The 24,564-nt window shown below is 55.5% G+C and overlaps 2 protein-coding genes across 2 annotated transcripts in view; both read left to right on the top strand.

Annotated features, from left to right (window-relative positions):
• Window positions 1–2,064, top strand: part of ASB18 (ankyrin repeat and SOCS box containing 18) — a 77,465-nt gene extending 75,401 nt beyond the window's left edge. The window contains 1 exon segment of the mRNA XM_052637437.1: window positions 28–2,064. Coding sequence (XP_052493397.1) covers window positions 28–213 — 186 coding nt within the window. The 3' untranslated portion in view covers window positions 214–2,064.
• Window positions 2,065–19,089: 17,025 nt separating this feature from the next.
• On the top strand, window positions 19,090–21,168 carry GBX2 (gastrulation brain homeobox 2). Its single transcript, XM_052638116.1, has 2 exons — window positions 19,090–19,615; window positions 20,645–21,168. The coding sequence occupies exons 1-2, from the start codon at window positions 19,090–19,092 to the stop codon at window positions 21,166–21,168; spliced, it is 1,050 nt and encodes a 349-aa protein (XP_052494076.1).
• The last annotated feature ends 3,396 nt before the right edge of the window (window positions 21,169–24,564 follow it).

Genomic DNA, 24,564 nt, shown 5'->3' with positions numbered 1-24,564 from the left:
AGACTGACACTCCCCACCTCCTTTCAGGTGTACCAGGCTTTCTACCAGTCCCTCTTTGCCTTGGCCCACACACCCCGCTGTCTGCAGCATCTCTGCCGCTGCGCCATCCGGAAATCGTTTGGCAGAAAGTGCTTTTCCCTCGTGCCTCTGTTGCCCTTGCCGGAGTCCCTGCAAAACTACCTGCTTCTGGAGCCGGAGGGGGTTCTGCATTGAAACCCAGCAGTGTGGCCCAGGACACTGTGCTCTTCTGATGGGCCTTGGATGGGACCTCCCACCCACCCAGTGCACAGACCTCACCCCGCTTCAAGTTCCACCTGGGCATGGAGATGGTAATAAAAGCCCTTTCTGCCTCTCTCAGGGTTGCTTCTGAGAATGGAAACTGTGAATGTCATAGTACATGTATCACAAAGTACCTTTCCACAGTTCAGTTCAGTTCAGTTCAGTTCAGTCGCTCAGTCGTGTGACCCCATGGACTGCAGCACGCCAGGCCTCCCTGTCCATCACCAACTCCCGGAGTTCACCCAAACTCATGTCCATCGAGTCAATGATGCCATCCAACCATCTCAATCCTCTGTCGTTCCCTTCTCCTCCTGCCCTCAATCTTTCCCAGCATCAGGGTCTTTCCAGATGAGTCAGCTCTTCTCATCAGGTGGCCAAAGTATTGGAGTTTCAGCTTCAACATCAGTCTTTCCAATGAATACCCAGGACTGCTCTCCTTTAGGATGGACTGGTTGGATCTCCTTGCAGTCCAAGGGACTCTCAAGAGTCTTCTCCAACACCGCAGTTCAAAAGCATCAGTTCTTCAGCGCTCAGCTTTCTTCACAGTCCAGCTCTCACATTCATACCTGACTACATGGACTACCTTTCCACAGAGGTTGATCTAAAAGGTGTATGTATTTTTCCCAGAGTTGGTCTCCCTGCCCACGATTGTTCAGCCACAATCCTGCCGGCCCCATCCCCAAACTTCAGACCCTCTGACTTAGGATAGGAAAACATCACACCCCTCCTAGAGCTCAGTGCCCTGGGAAGGCCCTGCCCCCCTAAACGTGACAGACGTCCACATGCAGAGAGGAGGACACGTGCTTCCGTAACGAGAGCCCCTGCCCAGGAGCCCGCTGGTGCTTCTGAGTGCGTCACCACCCAGAGCCCCTCAGAGGACGCTGGAGGGGTGGTGAGCAGACGCTTTGATCCTGTGTGAGTCTTCTGTCCAACGGCCCCAGCAGACCCAGCTGAGCCAGCTGTGGGGGGACAGTCTAGGATGCCAGAATCAGACGCAGGCTCGTGGAGGCTGCCCTCAGCTCAGCCTGAGCATCCGTAACAGGAGGAAGCTCTAAAGCCTAGGACTGGATTAACCATGTTTTTATATTTTTTATGTTCTGGTGCTTTGACACCTGGGGCCTTTCGGACCGGGGCTGCCCCCCCGCCCAGGGTTAGCCAGTTCTTAAAGACAATAAACAATGTGCCCCCAAGCATCCTTTTCAAATACAACTCAACCAGCCCAGGGCTCACACCCCTACCACCTCCCTTGATCTCCTGTCCTTATCTTCCCACCCACTGCCCCAACCAGGGCCACCCAGACACCTGGAGGCAACCCCTCTGCCTCTGAGCCCACTGCAGTTATTGAGATTAGCCAGTCCTGTGCCCGTGTATCCATCCCCATAGAAACTGCAAGCAAGGCTCCTGCCCACATCTCCTCCCCCTGCCCCCACCTCCTGACCAACCCTGGTGCTACCCCATGTGGTGTGGCCCTTCTCTTGGGAACTGTGAGGAATAAACTATCTCTTCACTGGTCTGAAGATCGCTCTTCTCATCTGTTGGCCTTGCATACATGTGTGCTAGGTCACTTCAGTTGTGTCCAACTCTTTGCAACCCTATGGGCTATATAGCAGGCCAGGCTCCTCTGTCCATGGGATTTTTCCGGGGAAGAATACTGGAGTGGGTTGCCATTTCCTCCTCCAGGGGATCTTTCTGATGCAGGGATCAAATCTGTGTCTCCTCCGTTGCAGGCAGGTTCTTTACTGAGCCACCAGGGAAGCCCTCTGTTGGCCTTACCAGACCTCAAAAGTTAAACCCCGTATTTTACAACAGGGACTCTGTGAGCATCCTCTGAGGATAAGCAGTGGCTCCATTTTTTTTTCCAGTTTGAGCCAGCACACAGTGCAGCTGGGATGGACCTCAGGCTGGCGGGGACACCATCCCACCGTGGCAGTCTGGAAGGGCGCTTCACATGCCAGCAGATGACTGCTGTCTAAGGTGGGATGTTGTCTGCGCCATGAGTGAAGCCCACTGTGGCACTGAAGAGGGGACCTGGCAGGGCCACCCAGTGAGGGCGGATGTCACAAAAGGAGGAGCCAGGCTGGGTCTTGAGGGATAGTCAGGTTTCAACACAGCGGGTCCGGCCAAGGGAGGCATAGGACAGCTCACCCTCCCACACCCTGCCCTTTGAGACAGCCAGTTCACCTGACCTACATAAGCACAGCTCAAGACCTCTCCCCAAGCCTCTTCCACATAGACATTCAGGAGCCACCACTGGGTCAAAAGGAAAAGTTGAACAAAGGCTGGGGTGCAGGAAGGTGCATGCACTATGGAGGGACAGTGATTGGTCCTGAGGGGACGGGCCCCAGGCTTTCACAACTGGAGGGAGGCAGGGCTGGAGGAGCTGGGAGGCAAATCAGGAGGACCTTGAGGATTCTGAACTTCACTGTATAGGCTGTGAGGAGCCATGAAGCAGGTGAGACGATGTGGTCCTAGTGAGACACTGTGTGTGTGTATGCTAAGTGACTTCAGTCCTGTCTGACTCTTTGTGACCCCATGGACTGTAGCCTGCCAGGCTCCTCTGTCCATGGGATTCTCTAGGTGAGAATACTGGCAAGGGCTGCCATTCCCTCCTCCAGGGGGTCTTCCCAACCCAGGGATCGAACCCAAGCCCCTTGCATCTCCTGCATTGCAGGCGGATTTTTCACCTGCTGAGCCATGGGGAAGCCCCAGGGAGACACTGGGAAGTTTCTTTGTCCTGGAAAGGGATGCAATACACTGGAGGAGTCCACGGTGACACCCCAGACATAGGGCTTCAGATCCAGACTGCTCCACTGAGCAAGAGGAACCGTTCCTTAACCAAAATCGGCTGCAGTTTGCTCAGCTGGGAAGTGAATGCATGCACACCTCTCGCACTGGGGTAGGACTCAGCAAGACCATGTGTGACAGCAGCAGGCTTCTCTGCTCCAAAGGGATCTTGTTAAAATGCGGATTCTGACACTGGCATCCAGAGTGGGGCCTGGATGCTGCGGGTCTGGGAACTTTAACATCGCTAACGAGCTTGGGTGACGCCCCTACCCCGTGGTTGGAGTAGGAGTGCACGGTGCAAAGCCTCAGAGCCAGAAGTGGTCAGGAGGAGGAATGCCATAATAAACGGATCCTTCTATTATTATGATTGTCTTATTGTTAGAAGGAAATAGCCTTACGCTGGAATAAAGGCTGTAGAAACGGAAAAGCAAAGCGACGTTATTTATGAGAACAAATGAGGAAGGCAAACAGTAAGAAATACAGCCCCAGAGCCACTGAGGAGCCCTGTCCCCCCGGGATGTTGCAAAGGAGAATCTGAGCGAACCTGCTGGCCTGACACAGCCTATTCTTCAAGCTCCCCTCTCCATCTCATCCTCCTCAGAGAACACTTTGGCTGTACTTCTGAAATGTACTAAATTTTAAATACGTTTTGGAGTCCTGCCACAAAGTAGAACTCTTTTAAAACCACACCATATAGCTTTCAGGACCTTGGTTCCCTGACCAGAGATGGAACCTGCACCCTCAGCAATGAAACCATGGAGTCCCAAACCACTGGACTGCCAGGGAGTTCCCCACATTGACTTCATGTTTCTAAAACTCTGACAAATAATGACCAATTATTACATTTCAAAAACACACTCCGCCCCCCAAATTACTGCTTAAAACAACCAGATTCTCACAGTGAACCCCAGACAGCTCCCTGTAACTGCCTGAAATTCCTCCACTGCCAAAGAATTCGTCTTCACTGTTTCATCCCCAAGAATTTTATTGGACAGCAAGGAGATCAAACCAGTCCATCCTAAAGGAAATCAACCCTGAATATTCATTGGAAGGACTGATGCTGAAGCTGAAGCTCCAAAACTTTGGCCACCTGATCCCAAGAACTGACCCACTGGAAAAGACCCTGATGCTGGGAAAGATTGAAGGCGGGAGGAGAAGGGGGTGACAGAGGATGAGATGGTTGGATGACATCACCGACTCAACAGACCTGAGTTTGAGCAAGCTCCTAGAGATAGTGAAGGACAGGGAAGCCTGGCGTGCTGCAGCCCATGGGGTTGCAAAGAGTCAGACTGGACTAAGCAACTGAACAACAACAAAGCAAAAAATAAAGTAACTGAAAAATCTGTGATATGATGCCTGTGTCTAGCCCTGCCCTATGCTCCACGTGGGAGGAAGTTCTGAAATGAAGGGGACTTGCATAATTCCACATAGATAAGAGAAAGAAAAGAGGGGAGGAGAAGGACGAGACTAAGAGAAGAAAGAGAGGAAGGAGGGAGAGAGAAAAGATATTGGGGGAGAGAAGTAAGTTAGCTGAGAAAACATCTGCAACCACCTTCTGCTTTAAAGCTAGAATTATCTTGGCTATCTTCTTTTGCAGGGAAAAAAACATAGCCTGGTATTTCTTTTATTAAAGAGTAAAAATGTTTTCCATTCTTAAACAGTTCACATAAAACATCATTACTTTTACCTCTGAGTATATTACATAAACTCAGTTCCATAAGACCTAAACTTTCTTTAATTTTAAATGTAGTGTTTAATGACGCATTCACATGGTTCAAAATTCAGAAGGTAATAAAAGAGCAGATGCTCTTACTACTAAAAAGGAAAAAGATAGAGGAATATTTTCCCTCCAACTTTATTATCGCTGGCTATACAACTGCCAGGGCTTCCCTAGGAGCTCAGAGGAGACCCGGGCTCAATCGCTCGGTCGGGAAGATCCCCTCGAGAAGGAAATGGCAACCCACTCCAGTATCCTTGCCTGGAGAATCCCATGGACAGAGGAGCCTGGTGGGCTACAGTCCATGGGGTCGCAAATAGTCAGATATGACTGAGCGACTTCACTTTCATACAACTGCCATCTGACCACAGAGAGTCACCCCGGTTCTAGTGACTCCAGATGTGCTAAAAACGATCCCTGATGTATGGCCATGAGTGTATGGGACAAAAATGGTGGTGGTTTGGGGGTTATCTTAATCATCAGATGGGATGGAATTCATTGATAGTTTTTCAGACTTTAATTCCTGCTAGCAATTTTCTTAATTAAGCAAAAAATAAAATAACAGTGAAAAAATTGTAGCAGGGGTGAAAATACAAAATGCACATGTGAGGTTCTCTGCCAACAATGGTCCTGAGAAGATTTGCCCGTCTCCAGCACGCCCATCACCTGGACAGCAGGAGAGTCACAGACACAGCCCACAGGCAGGCAGGGCACAGGCATGGCACCACGCGACGTGCCATGCTTAAAATTCTGAACACTGCCCTGGGCCTCTCTTTCTAGTGTACTCAAAATCCATTTAATTTTAAGTTACATAATAATCATCAATTCTGCATGTGTTGAAGAAAATCAAAACGACTCTTTAAGAAGCATTTGCAAATCCCAGTAACTGTATATAAGCACCACGGTTTCCATCTTCGAAATAAACCTTATGTTTTCATGTTGATGGGGCAGGCTGTTGAACTTTGGCAAAGGACACTTAACCCTCTACAAAAACAGCGTAAAACACAGGCTTAGAGAATGAGCCTGTCTGCTCGTGACCGGTCCTGATGCGGAGGTCTGTGAGAGCTTAATCACTGCAATTGTGGATGTTATTAGCTTGCCAAGTGCTTTTCATCTCTTAAGGGCTGCCCAAGGACCAAGTGATAAACCCGGAATATTGCATCTTTTATTCCATTATTTCAAGAATAAATTATTCCTTAGTCAAATTTTCTATGGGCACTTTGGATATTCAAAAGTCCCAAAGTTTCCACTAGGATCAATACTGCATCTTATTTTTGGCTTTCAGTAGGCATTTCAAACCCCGGGGCTTGTCTTGAAATTGTCAGCATCTTTCTATTTTAAAACAAAAATTAATCTCATTAAATTGCTAAAATAAGCCTGAGGTCAGTTTCTAGGGTCAGGCGGAAGGATTCCAGTCTTGAAACTTATTTTCGTGAAGTCCTGTAGGTGGCGCCATAAGCAAACGGTCTTACCCTGCCCACCCACCGGCTCTCCCCAGAATTAAAAAGAGAAGAAAACAAGATTTTGACTCATAGGATAAAGGGGAGGAGGGTGTAGGAAAACTATAGAATCGTGACATATCATATAGAATTATGCTGCTATAATTTTTAAAAATCCGTAATTAAAATATTGATTATGGCATTGCCTACTTCCTTTGTATTAAATATGCACATTTTATAGGCAATGTGTTTCTAAATAAATATAATTTTAAGTTGACTCTTTTATGATGCCATAATGACAGCCCAATCCTCATTTGTGTGTTCAACGTGTACTTTAACAAAATTATACATTCACCACTGCGATGTAACTAGCTGGGTTTTCAGCCTTCATCTCATCTTCCAGAATGGTATTTCTTCAGTCCTAACACTCTGCTTAATCACTCCAATAAAAAGAGTAGATTTCTTTGTAATGCAATTTGTAAGCAATAAACATGATTGAGAATGCAGTATTCGCTGTCGACTATGTTTAATGCAGGGTTTTAATTCGGTGTGTAATTATTCATTCGGTAGCACTTTTCCCATTCACATATCTTTTCCCGGATATGGAAAAAGTTGGTAAGTTGGGAAAACATCGGGGCAACAGGACTTTCTCCCACTTTGGGCAAGCAAGAGTTTGATACAGATGTTACAAGAAAAGACATTTTTCTTCTATCTGCTAAAAACAGGAGGTCACATTAACTCCTCGTACAGACACATAAAAATGTGATTATGGGTTCTAAACAGAACGCAGTGGGCTCCTAGTTAACACAATGAGATTTCTAGGAAGTGATGCATAAATTCTTCAAAAATGACACATTTCTCACGTTTCATTCCAATTAAATTACTGAGGCAGCTAACAGCGATGAGCACAGAGTACGGGGGTAAAATGAAGGTTTTCTTCTTGTTACTGTATCTCTGTGGAAGTATATTTTTATGAGAGGCAGTTAATATTAAGCTATTATTTTTCAGCTGCGCTGGAAGGGATATCTCGACTCTTTCTTGTCGAGCTCTCCCTGGAAGAGGCTGCTCCTTTGTTTCCTGGGTTTGTTAATAAGAAGTGAGGATTGCTTCGCTGGCTTCGCCCCCCCCCCCCGCCCCGCCCCGCCCCGCCCCCAACCCAGATCTCTGGAGCGAAAGGTCCCAGCCCGAAAGGGGTCCCGGGTGTCCGTCCCCAGGGTGCCAGGGTCGGCCCGATACTGCCCACAGGCCTGCGGCCGCATGACTCCAGTATGTCCGGAGCACCACTTAGAACCCGCGGCGCGGGGCCGGCGGTGAAGGGTGCCCAGAACCCCGCGCCCACCCGCGATCCGCGAACACGCGGGGCCGGTCCTCCCCCCTGCGCCCGGTGGGCCACGTCTCCGGATGATCAGTGCCCAGCGGCCAGCCGCGCGGGGGGGTTCTTAGCCTAGCGGGGCGGGCGGGGGTGTCTGGGTAAGGGGAAAGCTGCCTGGGCAGCTCGCAGTGCCCCCCACCACCCAGCCCCGCCAGGAGAGCCTAGGGGCGTGGGGCCCCCGCCCCGGGATATCTGGGTTCAGGGGTGCTGCCCCGCAAGGGAGGCCGGAGGAGCGCGAGGCCGCCCGGAGGGAGGCGGGAGGGGGCGTCGGAAGACAAAAGGCTGTGAAGCTTTAAATTCAAAAAAAGATGTTTTCGAAAGCCTCGTCCTGGGGTTTGAAAGGCGCTCCGAGGACAGCGGCAGAGCGATCCCAATCAGAAATGCGATTTGAAGTCCTAATGAACTTGATTGCGTGAACATTTATAATCCCCCATGGCCCTAAATGAAATCAGATATAATCAGAAGATACAGGGAAGGGAGTGTTTACAGCCGACGCCGGGCGGCTGCGGGACGGGGAGACGCGGCCCCGGTATTGATGTCGAAAATGATGGATAACGCGGGAATGGCAAATATACTATTTGTCTAATGGCTCGGCAATTAAATTCCCCTGTAAATGACCCATGCCTCATTGCATCCTAATCTATGGAATTTTGATTGAATTCGTCAGCTCTAATTGAAAAATACTGCACTTTAATGTCTGCATTGCAGTTCCAGGACGAGAGTGGTTTTAATGAGACAGTGCCCCCCTGACCCGGGAATATTTGAGACTTTTATTCGGAATTTAAAGCCAGAAGATCGCTCAACTGAGCGCTGCGATACCCGCCGCGGTATCCACGTCCATCTATCTCCAGACGCGATTTAATAACCGCACTCGGGGATAAATGCGGCCCCCGACCCTCGCACTCACGTGGCCACCAAGGGCGCCCCATCCCGAGATAAGAGTGGAGGGGCTTTTAAGGTGGTGCCGTGGCGCGCCAGCGGAGGGGGGGTTCCAGGGAGGGGCCTGTTCCCTTCCTGGCCCCCGTGCCCAGTTGCTCTCCACCCCCCACCCCCAAGCCTCGGGCCCTGTCACTGATCACAGCCTGCGAGACTTCCCTGGCCAAACCCAGGCGTCCCTCCCGGAGGAGGTGGCGCAGCTGGCTGCGACCCACGCGCACTAGGAAATGGGGGCGGCCTCCGACGCGCTTTATATGCAAATGACGACGCGAAGCCATCCCTAAGAAATTAGCTACTTGCCGAAGCATATTTACTAGATTGAAATGAATTAAAGAGAAACACTTTAAGTCGTGCAAACGAGATAATTGGGCCACATTAAAACTGGAGATGTTTGCTCCTTTCTCCACCCTCCCCCCAAAAAAAATCAAGTTGGTGCGGGGCGGTAAAAATCGCCCCCCTACACACACGCACCTGAAATGAGGCTATCAGGCTCCCGCTGCTCAGAGAACGGAAGTCTGGAAGTGCGAGGGGCTGGTCCCCGTGCGGATGCGGACCTGACGCGGCGCCCCTCGCGCCGGAGCCTGGGCAGCCCGGCTCCCTGGCTCCGGGGCCAATCCCGGCCTCCGCCCGCAGGGAGCGCGCTAGAGCCAGGTTCCCGCGGCGAGAGCAGACGCAGAGCGCGGGTCAGCCCTCCGGCCTCGGCGGGCGGCTCCGTCCCGCCCTCCAGCTTCGTCCACCTCAGTGTCCCTACTGGTGGGCTCAGGATGGGGGCTCTGGGGAGAGGCGTTTGGGTGGAAGTAAGAGGCCAAAATACTCGGCTCGCCTCTGCGTTAGGGGCCCAGTCGTGACTCTCTTGCGGCCCCATGGACTGCAGCCTTCCAGGCTCCTCTGTCCATGGGTTCTCCAGGCTAGAAGACTGGAGCGGGTAGCCAGGCTTTCTTCCAGGGGATCTTCCCGACCCAGGGATCGAACCTGAGTCTCCCGCAGGTTGCCGTCCCCCTCCCCCAAAGAGGAATGTGTTTGAGCTTTGTTCGTTTAACTCACAGAGTTTACAGATCTTTTATTTAAAATGAAATAATATGAAACGACGAGAACTCGTCTCCCTGGGAAGGCGGTGCCCAGCGCGCCCTCCTAACGCTGAATTTGGTGATGAGCGCGCCCTCCAGAGGGACCCTCCGAGGGCCGGGGCTGTCGGCGCCTGCGTCTCTGCTTAGGCTAAGAGGAGGACGGCCTGCCGAGCCCCTCAGGGGCGGCGCTTCGGAACCTCTCTCCACACCGGGCAGGCGTCCTGGGTCCTTACGTACAACCTGCGTCCTGACCCACTGGTGGCCTGTGCTTTGTTTTTAAATGCTCCAGAGTCTCGAGATTGGAGACTGCCCCAAGTTGAGACTGTCACTCTGAGCTCACAGGCTTGCGTGCACCCAACACCTACATCACTCCGGAGGCTGGCGGGCCGTGCTTGCAATTTAGAGACACCGTCCCACCCTACCCCCCCACCATCCTGTGCGGGCCAGGCGCCCTGCCACCATGGCTAAGTGATCTAGCTGGGGCCCTATGACCACCCGTGACAAAAGCAATCTATTAATTATCTGCACTTTAGGGACTCAGTCAGACCGCTGGTGAGCAGAGCAGGCGTTCCCGCCCATTACGCAGATGGAAAAGCAGAGGCCGGGGTCGGCTCAGAGGTGCACCCAGATCCTTTAGGCCCAGATGTCAGAGGGTCTCTTATCCTTTCCGATTCTAGGCCCTGCTCAGGGTGAGTCAAAGAACCAGGAGAACTTTACATGGACTTTAAAGAGAGAGCCGACGTGGGTTTTCTATGATCACGTCCAAAATCTGATGGTATTTCTTAATGCCTTGTGTAATCATGGAGGTCTGATTTTTACCACCCTCATTTGTGACAAAGCCTTCTCTTGTAGCCTAGACGTCTGAAATGGAAAGAAATTGAGACTTTTTCTTGTGCAACTGTAGACATGAAAAATACAGACTTCTCAGACCTTCTAATCCTGCAAAAGGGGAGCTGGCTTCAATTCCCTTGAAATCTCCGAGCCCAAAGCCCTAAAGAGATGTCATTATCCGCATGGACCGTAGGCGGCGCTCCAGATCCCTGAGCGCTCCGTACACTCGTGGTGCTTTGCGGACTAATACGTTTGAAATTTTGAAGCCTTAAGTAAAACCGGTTCCTGCCTTTTCCTGGTGAATTTATTAAATATATGGTACTTCTTTGACTTCTGTTTGCAGATATGAAATAACCTTGTTAGGTTATTAGAATTAAATTGTCAACGCAAAATTTGCTTCCACAATAAATTACTCACTTCTTTACATGTTAAAGCATAAATTTCCAAACAACTTACAATATGCTGAACGCATTGAATCTCAAGGGCTTGGGGGTTAGAAAGAACGTTAAGAAGTCTCCCATCTCCTAAGTTTTCCGGGGTTTTCTTGTTTCATTTTGGTTGCAGTTTAAGTGGGTGGGAGAGAAACTTGGGGACAGGGAAAATGGTAACCAGGAGATAAGGTGGCCCCAAGTGTCCAGGAGGAGACAGACGGCTGGAAGGGGGCCCATCCGCCCAGCCTTCACCTCTGCTGGGCTATGGGGTCGGTGACTGTCCATGGCTGTTCCCCTGTGGCCTGATCAGAACAGGCAAGGGACATGGACAGAAGCGCCCAGAAGCAGCCTTCGCGTCCCCTGCAAGGGGCAGTAGCCTCAGCATGGCCCCCGCTCAGTACCTGGGTGCGAAGGAGCTACAAGAATAAATTACCCCCGAGGGGGGGTGGTGTGCAGGATGAACAACTTAGGGAGGTATGAACAGCCTGTCTTTAACACCCTGTTCATCGTTCAAAAACAAAACACTCTTTCAACAAACCCACATATGCAAGGAGCAACACACCCCATGAAAAATACTTTCATTTCCTGCAAAATGCAGAAATGTCCCCTAGGGAAGTGAGGGGGACAGCCTTCTGAAGTTTCCTGGGTTTTTCCCACCGGGTCTCAAAGAACCACTCTCCTCTTCCCCTCCTTTCCTGTCTGGTGTTCTCCCGAAATGAAAACACAGGCTGAGGTGGGCACGGGCACGCAGGTGGGGGGAGCGGGTCTGCTCTCTACCTTGCCTCTTGGTTCCTTCTCGCTCTAAAGTTTGGCGACTGCAGACTGCACCCCGAAGGAAAATATAATTGCTGGTAGCAAACTTATGCAAATTGAGCACTCTGTTTTCAGATGATCAATGGTGGAAACGCAAAGAGATGCTTCTGTTTCAGAGGCCAGGAGATCAGCATTTGCAGTTCTCTCGTCGATCCCCACCAAGGAGGGGTTGCATATTGGGGGGGGTGTGAGGTGTCAGGTTGTAGAGGTTTATTTAGAGACCTGCAAACAAGGATTGCCTCCTTCCAGTACCACTCCAGCCTTCTCAGGCAGTGGCTCGGGACGATGAGGACAGTGTGTATGTGTGTGTGTCGGTGTGTGTGTGTGAACCAGGAAACAGTGTAGGCTTGTGTGTGTATGTGCACCATGAGCACAGTGTGTGTGTGTGTGTTTGAGCCAGGAAACAGTGCAGGCGTGTCCCAGCCTGACAAACGCAGATGACCAGGAAATTGGCTCACCCTCTTGGGGCCCATGACTTACACCCACCCTCAGGTTGATGAGCAAAGGAGCCCAGGAAAGTGAGGGTTCAGAGTCTGAGGGGTGGGGGTGGGGGTGGGGTAGGGGTGGGGGTGGGGTGGGGATGAGTTCTGTGGCCCGCCTCCACGGACTGTCCTCCTCGTGGGCGCTGGTTCTTGGTGGCTTCCGAGGCCCTCCCTCCCTCGAGAGACCAGGGTCCACACTGGGCTTCTCCTCCAACGACACGGGGGCTATGCCCTCTTGCTTCCTGGCCCTGTGAGTCGGGCGCCCTACTGTGAGTGAGGTGCTCCTGCTTACCTCTTCAGAGGGCTTCTGCACCTACTGTGTTATCTGCCTTTAATGGTTGATTATAATCAAACAGCTCTCCCCCGACCCCCCATCAGCCCACACCCTCTCCTGTCCTCCTATGGGAAACCTCTGTCATACAAGACAGACCTTGGAGAGTCAGAGCTGTCCTTTGGGAAAACCTCAGTGGAGCTGGGTGGGTCAGTTACAGAAGTACCTACCCTTGAGGTTCCAAGAGGAGCTTATTGATAAGCAAACTTTTTACAATGACCTCTCGCTCCACCCCGGAAATCCACGCGAGGGATTCACTGGAAGGGGCAGAGGCCGTGCTGAGTTTCACTCCCCATTAAGCCAACATCCCTCCCCTCTGTTTACAGCCAGTGCCCTGCCCTGTCCTGTGACATCCTTTCTGGGTCACAGTTCCTTAATCGAAGGGGGCGGCAAGCGCAGGAAACGCAGCCCTGCTTTGCAAATATCTCTGCAGTAAAGGAGAGACCAGTTCTGCCTGGGAGCGTCCCCGGTTTTCCTTCGGTCCCTGTAGAGCTGAAGTTGGAGCGGCGCCCTTGATGTGGTTGGCGGTTGAGCCAAACACTCCCTTGCTCCCTCCAATGCGGTTTCCAAAGGGTTAAATGGATGAACTCTAGGTAAACCTCGTCCCCTTTAAAAGACAACACCCCAGCAGGGAGTCGGGGCCCTCGAGGGGTGGCAGCTGAGGCCCCGGTTTGGGAGGCCCGGGAGGCCCCAGAGACTCCAGTCTGGAGTCCCTGGACTGGGTCTCCCCCAGGGCGCTGGAAGCGGAGGGCACGCTGGCCATCGGTCGGTTCCCACTTGAGCATCAACAGGACGCTGGCTGAGGCTGGCCCAGGCCTGTCACTGTGTGTCCGCCGCCGCCAGGACAAGGCGGGAGGGCTGGGAGGGAATGGGACTGAAGGCGGACAGCAGCTGACCCCGGCGTTCAGGGAGGGGTGCCTGTCCGGCGGCTCCCAACCCAGGCTGGCGCACCTTCTCACCCCTCGGTGCCCTCTGCCCGCCTCCCCGGGCCGCCGGTTCTGCGACCGAGGGATTAGCATCTCTGTGAAGTCCCCGCAAACAATGCCCCCCCTGTGCGGGGAGATGAAAAGTCCGGCGCCGGGTGCCGGGGCGCGTTTGAAGTCCCCGAAAGGTGGGACCGCACGGATCCGAGGGGGCGGCTGCGTGGAGATGAAGGCAGGTGAGAAGTGCCGCGCGGCCTGCGCCTGCTTTCGCGGCGATCCCAAGCCTGGGGTTCAGGACGGCCTCGGCGGGAGCCAGCCCCCGGGGAACCCAAGCGAGTTCTACTCCCCTGCCCCCCACTCACCCGCACAACTGGGCCCGCTCCCCAGGCTCCGTCCCGAAACTACCGCCCTCGGGCCGGCTCCCGAGCGGGCCTCCGCCCGATGCTTCGTCCTCAGAGCCTGGAACCCCAGGGCGGCCGGGCTCAGTGCCCGCCGAGGAGCCCCTTTGCGCCGGCCTGGGTGCTTCCACGGAGAGGCGCCGGCGCGGGGCTTCCAGGGACAGCGTGGCAGGCAATCCATTACCCCCTCGGTGGTCATGAGATTCCCACTCCAACCTTCAGGGCTCTTCTGAAAAGGAACCCGGACCCCTGCCTTCGCCCTTGGACGCCGAGACCCTGGCTCAGGAACCTAGGCCAACTTGGAGTGCGAGAAACCTGGGTCTCCAGGCGTTCGCAGCCTGCGCCCGGGTGCGCCGTCGGCGCGTCCGCGCCAGCAGCCCCGGAGCTCCCCGGCGGCGCAGGAGCCCCCAACCCACCCAACCCTGGTCCCTAGATGCCACCCGGGCGCGGCTCGAGGGCCATGCGGCCGTGGCTCCGCGCGTTTCTCCGCGCTGGGGTGGGGAGTGCGGCGCAGGTGTGAGGGTCAGTTTTCCCCGCCTGCAGGGCCACGGAGAACAATTTCCAACTCTTCCAAGGATATGCAAAAAAAAAAAAAGTCTTCACGTTTCTGGTTGGTGGTTTTGTTTCTGCTATTTTGAAGGTGGGGGACACAAAGCAAAACTTTCTACCTAAGAATGCCGCTGCACACACGGTCCTGTAAAGTGTTTCTTCTTCAGGGCGCTTTAGGAAGAAAAAAAAAAAATCCGTCCTGCTTTCTGCAGGGCCAAGGAGCAGAATAATGAAACCAAAGACTTTTATTTTATAAACCACTTGATCTTTGCTTGGGAAACTCTATTAATTGAATGGGTTTGCCTTTTTTGCCAGTCCCCTTTATCATTATTTATGGGCTTTAAATTGTTTAAAGTTCCCTTGACGTTCAATTTACAAGTTTGGGGACTTTTTTTGTTCTGCCTTTTGTCCTGGAGAAAGACATCGTGTTGGAAGTGCTTTGAAAAGCCAAACATGAGAGGTTGGCAATGAAAGGGAAGCGGGCGAGATCCCTTTTAATTCCGTCCTGTTGGTGAATGGCTCTTTTACATAATTGCAGGAGCTATTTCAAAGCCAGCCAAGGGCTGACTTCACTTAGAACCACATGGAGTCTATTTTGGGCTTTCAGATTAAAAAAAAAAAAGGCTGAATAAAATAGTTTAAAAAGATGAGGCTTCAATGCTTTCTGCTACTTGCAAATTGGTGTGTCTGATGGGGAATTTTACACAAGCACCCCTTTGTAAGTTCGTCTTGGGCTTGGGAGGGACTGTTCTGGGTTAGCTGGGTGTGAATCCCAATTGCCCTTCCATAAATAAAACCCATCCCAAGCTATTTCCCAACTATTGCCAGGAGCAAGGGCTGCGGCAATGACCAAACGATCAGGCCACTCAAAGTCCCTATAAATAAAAACAACGTGGTTGCCCGAGAAACCCGCCTGAAGCCTGGGACTGGGCGCCGGGCGGGAGCGCCCTGCCTGCCAGGCCCGCGGGCTTCTCTGCTCCCTCGGAGACCCGGAGCTCCCACTGCCTTCTCTCCACGACCACCCGCGACCTCGACCCCGGCGGCAGCGTGGCAGCGCGGCGATCCGCGCCGCTTCCTCCTCCGGGCTGGACTCGGCAGGCCACCGCAAGTCAGCGGCATGAATATTCATTTACTTGTGCACTGAGCTTGTTATACTCAGGCTCCATCCATACACCTGCGTGCAAAAGCTGACTGGGCCAGCCCCGAAGCGTGGCGACAGCTTAATTACCATCACATTTACTGACGTCTGATGTTTTAAGTGGCCTAATACGGTCTTGACACCCAGCTTGGCACCGGCCGAGCAAAGTGTCCAGGGGCTGGTCCAGCTTCATCCCGGCGGGCGGGAGGTTCCCCGGGAAAAGAAGTTCGCCGAAGTTCACTGGAGTTGGAGGACCCGGATCGCCCTACGGCTGCATCTCTGGGTCTTCCTCCTAGGAGAAAGTGGGACAGGGGCAAGGGAGGGACTCTTACAGGAAAGTTGCAAAGATGGTGTGCCGGACGTTTTTCCCGCGCAGCCTGGGCCGCTGAATTACCGAGGGCGCTGCACTTTGAGGCAGTTGCCAGCTAGGCAGGTCGGAATCCGAAGGATGGCTAAGCCATGTACCTGTCTCTCGCTGCCCATAAATCTCTCCATGGAGCGGAGGAAAAACTCTAAAGGCTTTTATTATCCACTGTCCCCGCGCTCTGAACGCTTTGCAGGTTGCTGAGGTGCCCCGAATGAATCTTGTTAATCACGGTGAAACACAGGGATCCTTTTATGACGCCAACAGTCGTTTTCTAAGCAGTTAAACATTAGATGAGAAAATATGGCTGCATTGCATTCCAGAAAAAGCACACTAGTAAATAAAAATTCATATCGATGAGACTTCTCTGAATCCACTAATAAAAGGAGGTTAGTATTATAACCTCTATAGTCAACACTTTCCACGGCAATTTATGGAGGCAAATAATATGCCATCACATTGTTTCAAGTGGACTTATAATTCAACGGACCTAAATCTTCTTGCTGAACTTTAAAGGCAGAATAATCACCAAAATAATCAAAGGCACCTCTGTCTCTCAGAGGGTAATCAAAAGACGGAAGTCCATAGAACAACGTTTTTATGCCAAAAGAGGAAAGTGGATGGCAAATTTGTTGAAATGAGCAACAGCTTATACAGACATGCCAGTGTCAAGCAGCGAAGCGACCCGGCTGTATCAACGTAAAACAAGCAAGCAGTCCGCGCGTTTTTTCCCCTTAGTATTCAGAAAACAAGGTAACCGTTCCCAAGACGGTGTATCTGTTAAGTATCTCATAATGAGAGGCAGTATTTATTATGCTCATAAAGAAAGCAGCCTTTTGCCCTGGGCTTCGATTTTTTCTTTTCTTCTGGTTCTTTTTTTGCAGGAGTGAAGAAAGGACGTGCTTACAGAGCCTACACACGCCTCCTTCCCCATGCCTCCATCCCAACGGGAATTCATTTTCCCTCGCTCCGCCTAAGCCACCTCGGGGTCTGGGCGTGAAGGGAGTGGAGGCAATACAGGCAGCGAGCGTCCTAATGAATTCCTTTCAAGCCGCCTGCTGCCGGAGCCATCTATTACTGCGGCCTGGAGTGGGGAAACGCGCCGGAGACGTCTTTGTCCGGGTGGTGGTGGGGCGGGGGGCGGGGGCGAGGAGGAGGGCGGCAGGCAAAGGGGCCAGCGAGTTTTCTCAGCACTCCGGGGCGCTGAGGAGGCACCCTCCCCTCGGTCCTTCAGGGCCCCTTGGGTGGGCAGCGGGTCCCCGACCAGACTCCCGGCTGAGATGCTGGCCCGGAATTAAGACGTCCCCCTGAGGGGCCTTCAGGTTAAAGCCGGAGAAAGAAGAGCGAAAAAGAGAGAGTCAAAGAATCGGGTCGATAAATTCATAAAGATCGATTTATCTTTATCTCCCAATTAAATGTGCTTGTAAGTGATACATAACACACGTCCAACACGGGCCAACTCCCCAACCACTAGATCCTTGGCGTGAGCTGATTTTTAATGACCGGCGTAACAATGCCCTTCTCTCCTCTCCTCCCGGGGTCCGGGGCCTCTCGGCCGTTTCGGGCAAACGTTTAGACCCGGGAAGTAGGAGCTGAGGCCCTGGAGGCGCGTGGAAGCCCCGCGCGCCCTGGCACGCTTTGCACCTTCTGCCCTTGCCACGAAACGATTACATTTTAAGACGGAACACAAGAGCTGAAAGTTTGTGTTTTTACCATGCTGAAGGGGATAAGAACTTTCCTGGCACCCACTCCCTCTCCGCCAATTCCCTTACTCCCAAATTCTGGGTTTTGGTTTGTTTGTTTTTTACCATCGTTGAGACAGGGAGACCATCCTGAGGGAACGGGCTCCAATCTGCAGTAGGCAGAGGGAACCCGCGCGCCCTCGAGTCCTCGCGCTGGAAACCGGGCGGTGGCGCCGGGGTGAGCGCTCCCTCCGTTCTCAACGTGCTTAATTAGCGCCTATTTACAAAACGCAGCTTTTATTTGAGCAAACATCATAAAGCTTTCATCAGGATAATCTCACGTTATACAATCCGGCGGCGCAGCAACTCCCCCCTTCCTCCCCGAGGATGGAGCAGATAAAGGACTCGCTCTATTATCATAATTATCGTGGCTGTTATTTTGGTGCGCGCCGGCAAAGGGTGTAAATAGGTGCGATGATTAAGAATGTCATGAAAAATGAGAAGGGATCGCTCGCGGGCGGGCCCGGCTCGGGATGGGGGAACGGGCCACCTCCCCGCGCCGCTGGGGATGCCGGGGCGCCGTGAGCAACCTGGAGGGTTCCCCGCAGCGGGCAAAGGGTTGCCAACTCCGGGGCAGGAGCCCTAGGGGGCGGATCTGAAAGGGCAAGGGCCTCGCCCCCAACTCCGGGAACCTCGCCGGAACCCCGGGCACAGCAGCAGCAGCAGCACCCAGCAGGTTTCCTTCCCTTGCATGTATAAAAGAAAGAAAATAACCCGCGGTTTAGCCCCGAATGCTACCCTCGGAGGCCCACCCCCCTCCGATGATGCCGCCGAGACACGAGTTTCGAGCCTCGGAGCTGCCAACCGCCCCTTTCAAGTTTGCGCGGAGCGGGCCAGGCGCACACGCTCCGGTTCGCGGGCCCGCGCGCTGCGCTGGCTGCGCCCACAGCCAGCTCGCGGCCAGTCCCGGTGGAAGGGGCGGAGTCCCGTCTTCGCCCCGCCCACTCCTGGTGACAGCCAATCGGCGGCGGCTCCAGGCCCCACGTGAGCGGAGCCGGGCCCGGCAGCAGGCAAAATGTGAATGAGAAAGAAGAGCGCGATTTAAAGGTGCTGGCGGCGCCCGCGGAGGACAAGTGCGCCGGCTTCGCGCGCGCTCCCCTAGCGGCTAGCCGGAGGCGACCGACAGCCGGCCAGACAGACGGACGCGCCGACGGCTGCGGGCCCGGGCCGAGGGCCGCAGGAGCTACGCGCCAGGGCTCCGGACGCGGGGCCCACGGCGGGCAGCAGCTCCGGAGAAAGCCCTCGCGGGGAGGGCCCGGGCGCCCGCTCCACTCCAGGGCGCACGGCCTCACCCCCGCTCACCGCCCCAACTCGGGCCTGCCAGCGGCATGCAGCGGGCCCAGGACTGACGGGGGAGGTGGGCACCTGCTCTCTGGGTCCCGCTCGGCCCCTGCCCGTGACTCCAAGCTGCGCTCCCGGCGCCCGGGGGGCTTCCAGGCGGCGGCGCAGCGCGGGGACGTTTCGCCTCTCGCGGGCCTCCCCCGAGCGCGTCTATGAGCGCAGCGTTCCCGCCGTCGCTGATGATGATGCAGCGCCCGCTGGGGAGTAGCACCGCCTTCAGCATAGACTCGCTGATCGGAAGCCCGCCGCAGCCCAGCCCCGGCCATTTCGTCTACACCGGCTACCCAATGTTCATGCCCTACCGGCCGGTGGTGCTGCCGCCGCCGCCGCCGCCGCCGCCCGCGCTCCCCCAGGCCGCGCTGCAGCCGGCGCTGCCGCCCGCGCACCCGCACCACCAGATCCCCAGCCTGCCCACCGGCTTCTGCTCCAGCTTGGCCCAGGGCATGGCGCTCACCTCCACGCTCATGGCCACGCTGCCCGGCGGCTTCTCGGCGTCCCCCCAGCACCAGGAGGCGGCCGCCGCCCGGAAGTTCGCGCCGCAGCAGCTGCCCGGCGGCGGCGGCAACTTCGACAAGGCGGAGGCGCTGCAAGCCGACTCGGAGGACGGCAAAGGCTTCTTGGCAAAGGAGGGCTCGCTGCTGGCCTTCTCCGCGGCCGAGGCTGTGCAGGCGTCGCTCGGTGAGTCGGCAGCGCGCGCGACCCGGGCGCGGGGGCGCGCTAGCTCCGGGTTCCCTCGGGGGGCCGAGGGGATGGGGCCATGCCCCTGTGGGACCCCCGCCCCCGGCTCCCCCAGCCAGAGGAGCTGGAAGATGCGGCCGAGCTGCGCCAGAGGGGTCTCCGCGGGGACGGGGGATGGTCTTTTAGAGCCACGCAATAAGTGGGGAGATTGGGGGGTAAGGGGGGCGTGCATTTAGCGCCCCGTGGCCAGCTTCTGCGCGGAGCCGCAAATCTCTCCGCCGGCGAGTTTGGCGGAGTCTTGCACGGCCCCCGGCGCTGTGACCTGGGGTCTCGGGTAGGTTTCAGCCTCGAGGGCAAGAGAATTGGGCTGCGCATCTCTGCAGTGCGTGTGCCTGAGGGCGCCCAGACCTATTAACCCCCTTTACCGGGCTTGTCGCTTGCCTGGGGGAACGGCGTGAGTTTGCTGGGGTGTCTGGTGGGAACTTCTCCTGAGGCTACGAAACTTCCCTTTGACCCCAAACCCGACACTGTCTGGGGTCTGCACCTCCCTGCGCCCCCCCGGCTCTGGGTGCGATGAAATTGAAGTTCACAGAATTTTCAGGCTGGGTGAGGAGTGGGTGGAGAAGGGAGAGGCAGGATAAATGGTGAACTCCCCCTCAGCCCTCACCCAGCCCCCTCCCCGGGGACAAAGAGGACGCTCTCGCGGGCCTCACGCCGCCTGCTAACTTCTGCCTTAAGCTGCGGGAGACTGGGAGGGTGCGGAGGAGGCCCGGCGGCCCCTTGAGTGATGGTTCTGGGCAAAGGGCCGTCGCCCGTACTGTCGCCTCCTCTCCCCTGAGCTTTCTCACGCCTCCCCTCCCCTCTCTACCCCTCAAAGGCCAGGAAATCACAATGTGTTAATGTCATAGAAAGACAATCCGCTAAGGGGGGAGTTGTGGGGCAGGGGGGGAATGCCCGAGAGACGGCGGGAACGGGGAAGGAAGGCCAGTGTGCGAAATGTAATAAAACGCCGTTTGGTTTTGCTTTCAGTCGGGGCTGTCAGAGGGCAAGGGAAAGACGAGTCAAAGGTGGAAGACGACCCGAAGGGCAAGGAGGAGAGCTTCTCGCTGGAGAGCGATCTGGACTACAGCTCGGATGACAATCTGACTGGCCAGGCGGCTCACAAGGAGGAGGACCCCGGCCACGCGCTGGAGGAGACCCCGCCGAGCGGCGGCGCCGCGGGCAGCACCACGTCCACGGGCAAGAACCGGCGGCGGCGGACTGCCTTCACCAGCGAGCAGCTCCTGGAGCTGGAGAAGGAGTTCCACTGCAAAAAGTACCTCTCGCTGACCGAGCGCTCGCAGATCGCGCACGCCCTCAAACTCAGCGAGGTGCAGGTGAAAATCTGGTTCCAGAACCGCCGGGCCAAGTGGAAACGCGTGAAGGCCGGCAATGCCAATTCCAAGACAGGGGAGCCCTCCAGGAATCCCAAGATCGTCGTCCCCATACCCGTCCATGTCAGCAGGTTCGCCATCAGAAGTCAGCATCAGCAGCTGGAGCAGGCCCGGCCCTGAGGGCCCAGGGCCAGCCGCGGCCTGGACCACGGTGGAGAAGCCACAGCTTCGGGGAGGGAACCCATGGTGGGCTCCACCATGTCTGCAGCAAAACTCAGAGTCACCCCCCAACTTTGGACATCCCAAGCAAATTGAGAGTATATCCATTAACGAGCTTGAAAGACTGCTTTTGAAGGAGCTACAGCTACACCTGGAAGACACACTAAATATTTATTATACTATCCTACTTTGTACATAGATATCTATATAGATTGGATCTCAGCTGCCGTATTTTGAAAGTTATAGGACCAAACTGCCCAGTAACCTCCTCCACCTACATTCCCCGAAGAAAACAAAGGCTCCGCTGCAACTTGCCACGCACAGCAGCCACCTTTCCACACTTTTCCAAAGGTAAACATCACGTGCAAGAACAAACACGGTCACCACTTATTTTTGTTTCTATTCTGGCTTTTTTAGTTGACTGAGAAGCAGACGTTTTTTGGGGGCAGCCTGGAAATTTGCTTTGCTTTGGTTTTTGCCTGGCTTTCTTTCCTGGGGTTGCATATCCTATGAGCCCTGTCTGAAGCACGTCTCCGTTGTGTTTAATTTATTTCAATGTAGTTTATTTTTCCTATAAGTTATGACATTAAAACAATCTCAGTCTTGTGAATAATAAAAAGAAGGAGGGAGAAAAAGAGAAAAAAGACGAATTCTGAGGTCTCATAAGTATGTCCAGATTTGACTGTTTATAGAGGGACGCTCCTGCCCGCAGTGGCTGAGCAGCTGGTCTGAGACCAGCACCACATAAACACTCCCTGTCCCGGGCCTCCTCAAGCTGGAAGGACCAGAGCCATCCAGCAGCTCACCAGGTTTTAAACAGAGCAATAGCTCCAAATTGGGTTACCAATTCGAGAAAACCTAATTTCCACCTTAGACATCTAACCTCTTCCCTCTCTTCAGCCTAACCAGTATCTGGGAAGCTGGCAAACTTTGGCCAGAGGAGAGGGGCGCCGTAGGAGGGTCAGTGAGTGCGGGTATGGGTGGCTTTGCATAAAGTCTTCATTCCCTAAATCGACGACCACCGGGGGAGGGGACGCGTTTCCCTCCAAGCATCCCCCGACCGGAAAAGAAGCGGAGCGTCCAGAGATCGGGTTCTGGACGCGATCTTCCCGACAGGGGCAGAAACCCAGCTAGCGGAGCCGGCTTCCGGGCAGCGCCGGGCTGGGAGGCAGAGGCGGGCTGCGGGCACCCGCGGGCCGGCGCCTCCCTCTCCGGGCGGGGTCGGAGGGGGGCGGGACCCGACCACCGCCCCACCCCGAGGAACGCCGGCCAGTTGCGGGGGTAGATGGAGCGGCCGGTCCGCGGTGGGGGGTGAGCCCTGGGCACCTCCCTGCCTCGAGGGTGGGATGCGGCCCGCCGGCCGCGGGAGGGGCGGGCGGGAACCCTGGGCCCACTCCCGCACCGCGGGCCGCGCGGCCCCTTTCCCGACCCGAAGCGCCCGCCCGGATGCGAGCGGCCGGGCCCCTCTGGAGGAGGCCGCGGACAGGCCAGGGGTGGCCCAGGGGCGCGGAGCCGGCGAGCGCGGTCACCGAGCCCTCGCGGCCGCCGAACCAGCCGCCAGGGGAAGAGAAGCGGTGGCTTCGCCAGCCTCAGCCTCCCGAGTGGAGGCCGGGGAGCAGGTTTGAGAAGCCGCCGGGCGCCGCGCTCGCCGCGGTTCTCAGCCCAGGAGGCGAAACCGATAGCCGTGGATCAATAAGAATATTGACTTAATTTTTACGGCCTTCAACCCATCACCTTTCCGCGGCGGAGGGGCACTGGGGACCCCAGTGTCAGGCCGAAGTTCAGGCGCAGGGCAAGACCCCGATTCCCTCCGCGTCCCCAAGATTCCCAGGGACAGAAAATGGCCCCGGCATGGATTTTGAGCGCAGTGATGTGGGGTGGCCATTCTCCGAGGGCCTCAGTCCGCTCGTCGAGGCTCGCAGAGGCGTGGGGGCGCCTGGCTGCCCCTAGCCCGCGCCCTGGGCCTGTGGTGGAGGGGAGCGCCCCGGCCGCTCCCCGCCCCGAGTGGGGTCCGCCAGCCCGGCCGCTCCCACCGACCCCGCCGGTCGGTCGCCCGCCAGTGAGCGCGCCCGCCCGGGGGCCCGTTGGCGTCATCTCTTTGGAGGGGCCCTCCAGGCCCCAGGCCGCCGCCGCTGCAGCGGAGGCCTCTGGAGACACGCCGGCCCCACCCCGCGCACCCGGGCGGTCCCTTCCGGGGCGCATAGGCGCCCCTGGACCAGCTGTGGCCGACGGCCTAGATTCCCGGCCCTGAGGGCCAGGGGAGCTGCGGCCTTCGGGCAGGGAGACTCCCCGTGGCACTCTGGGGAAGAGACGCTGGGTGTTGAGAGCAAGGCACTCCCCTCCATACTCCTTTCCTCCATAACAGGTGTGACACCCCTGTCTACCTTTCCCAAAAACTCAGGGTGGGGATGGGACATGCAGAGGGGAGGGAGCCACTGGCCTTGGCTTCACACACCTGAGGGGGAAGTGAAGTTCCCTAGGAACTAGGGGGGCACCTTGAGGGACCCCCACAAACAAAGAAGCTCAAGCTCCCAGGCCCACCCCCAGCTGTGCTGGTCTTGGCCTTTGGAAGCTGGAGGAGTGGAGGGCCTGGGGGTGCCCCAGCTTTGTGGACGCTGCACCACTGCCCGGTTGCCCTCTGCCCTCTCTGGGCTGGGTGCCCCCCCTCCCCGACCCCAGGACGCTGGGTACCCCCTGAGAGCCCAGCCAGAGGAGGCCCAGGCCCCTGAGACAGGCCGTGGGAGGAAGATAAACAAGCAGGGCTTGATGGCCGCTGTCATGATGGCCGTCATCATGCTTTCATTTGGCTGCCTAATGAGTCACATCACAGGCAGAGAGAAAAATTGTCAATCGCCCGGGCCCTAATGAATTTTTTTGCAAATTGTAATCAAGCCAGGCCGTCTCAGCTGGCTGATTAATGAGACCCACGAGGCTCGGCCAGCACCTCCGCTTTTTATTCCATCCCGTCCTCCCTGCACTAAATTAACAGCAACTTGTCTGAGCTTCAAATTAACTCCCAATGATTAATTCTGATGGGGGGGCCTGAAGAATAGCTTGTTCTAATAGGCTCTGGCCTGAGATGCTGTTGGAAATTAATACACTTCCCCTTTGGCTGCCGGCTTTAATCCAAGGTTGGGTTTTGACATCACTATATTTGTTGTTACAATAAATTCCACTTACATCTGCAGATCAAATAATTACGCTTGGGAGCGCCGCGGACCTGCGCCCCCCACCCCACCCCTCCCTGCGCTAAGGCTCCTGGGGGCTGTCTGCACCCTGGGTCCACCAGCCGGGGCAGGGGTCTGAAGTGAGGGTGGGGGGGTGCTGCAGGAAGAGACACCAAATGGGATGAACCCC

The sequence above is a fragment of the Budorcas taxicolor genome, chromosome 3 (assembly GCF_023091745.1).
Source record: "Budorcas taxicolor isolate Tak-1 chromosome 3, Takin1.1, whole genome shotgun sequence".
Classification (NCBI taxonomy): Eukaryota; Metazoa; Chordata; class Mammalia; order Artiodactyla; family Bovidae; genus Budorcas; species Budorcas taxicolor.
This window is presented reverse-complemented; position numbering and strand designations above follow the sequence as displayed.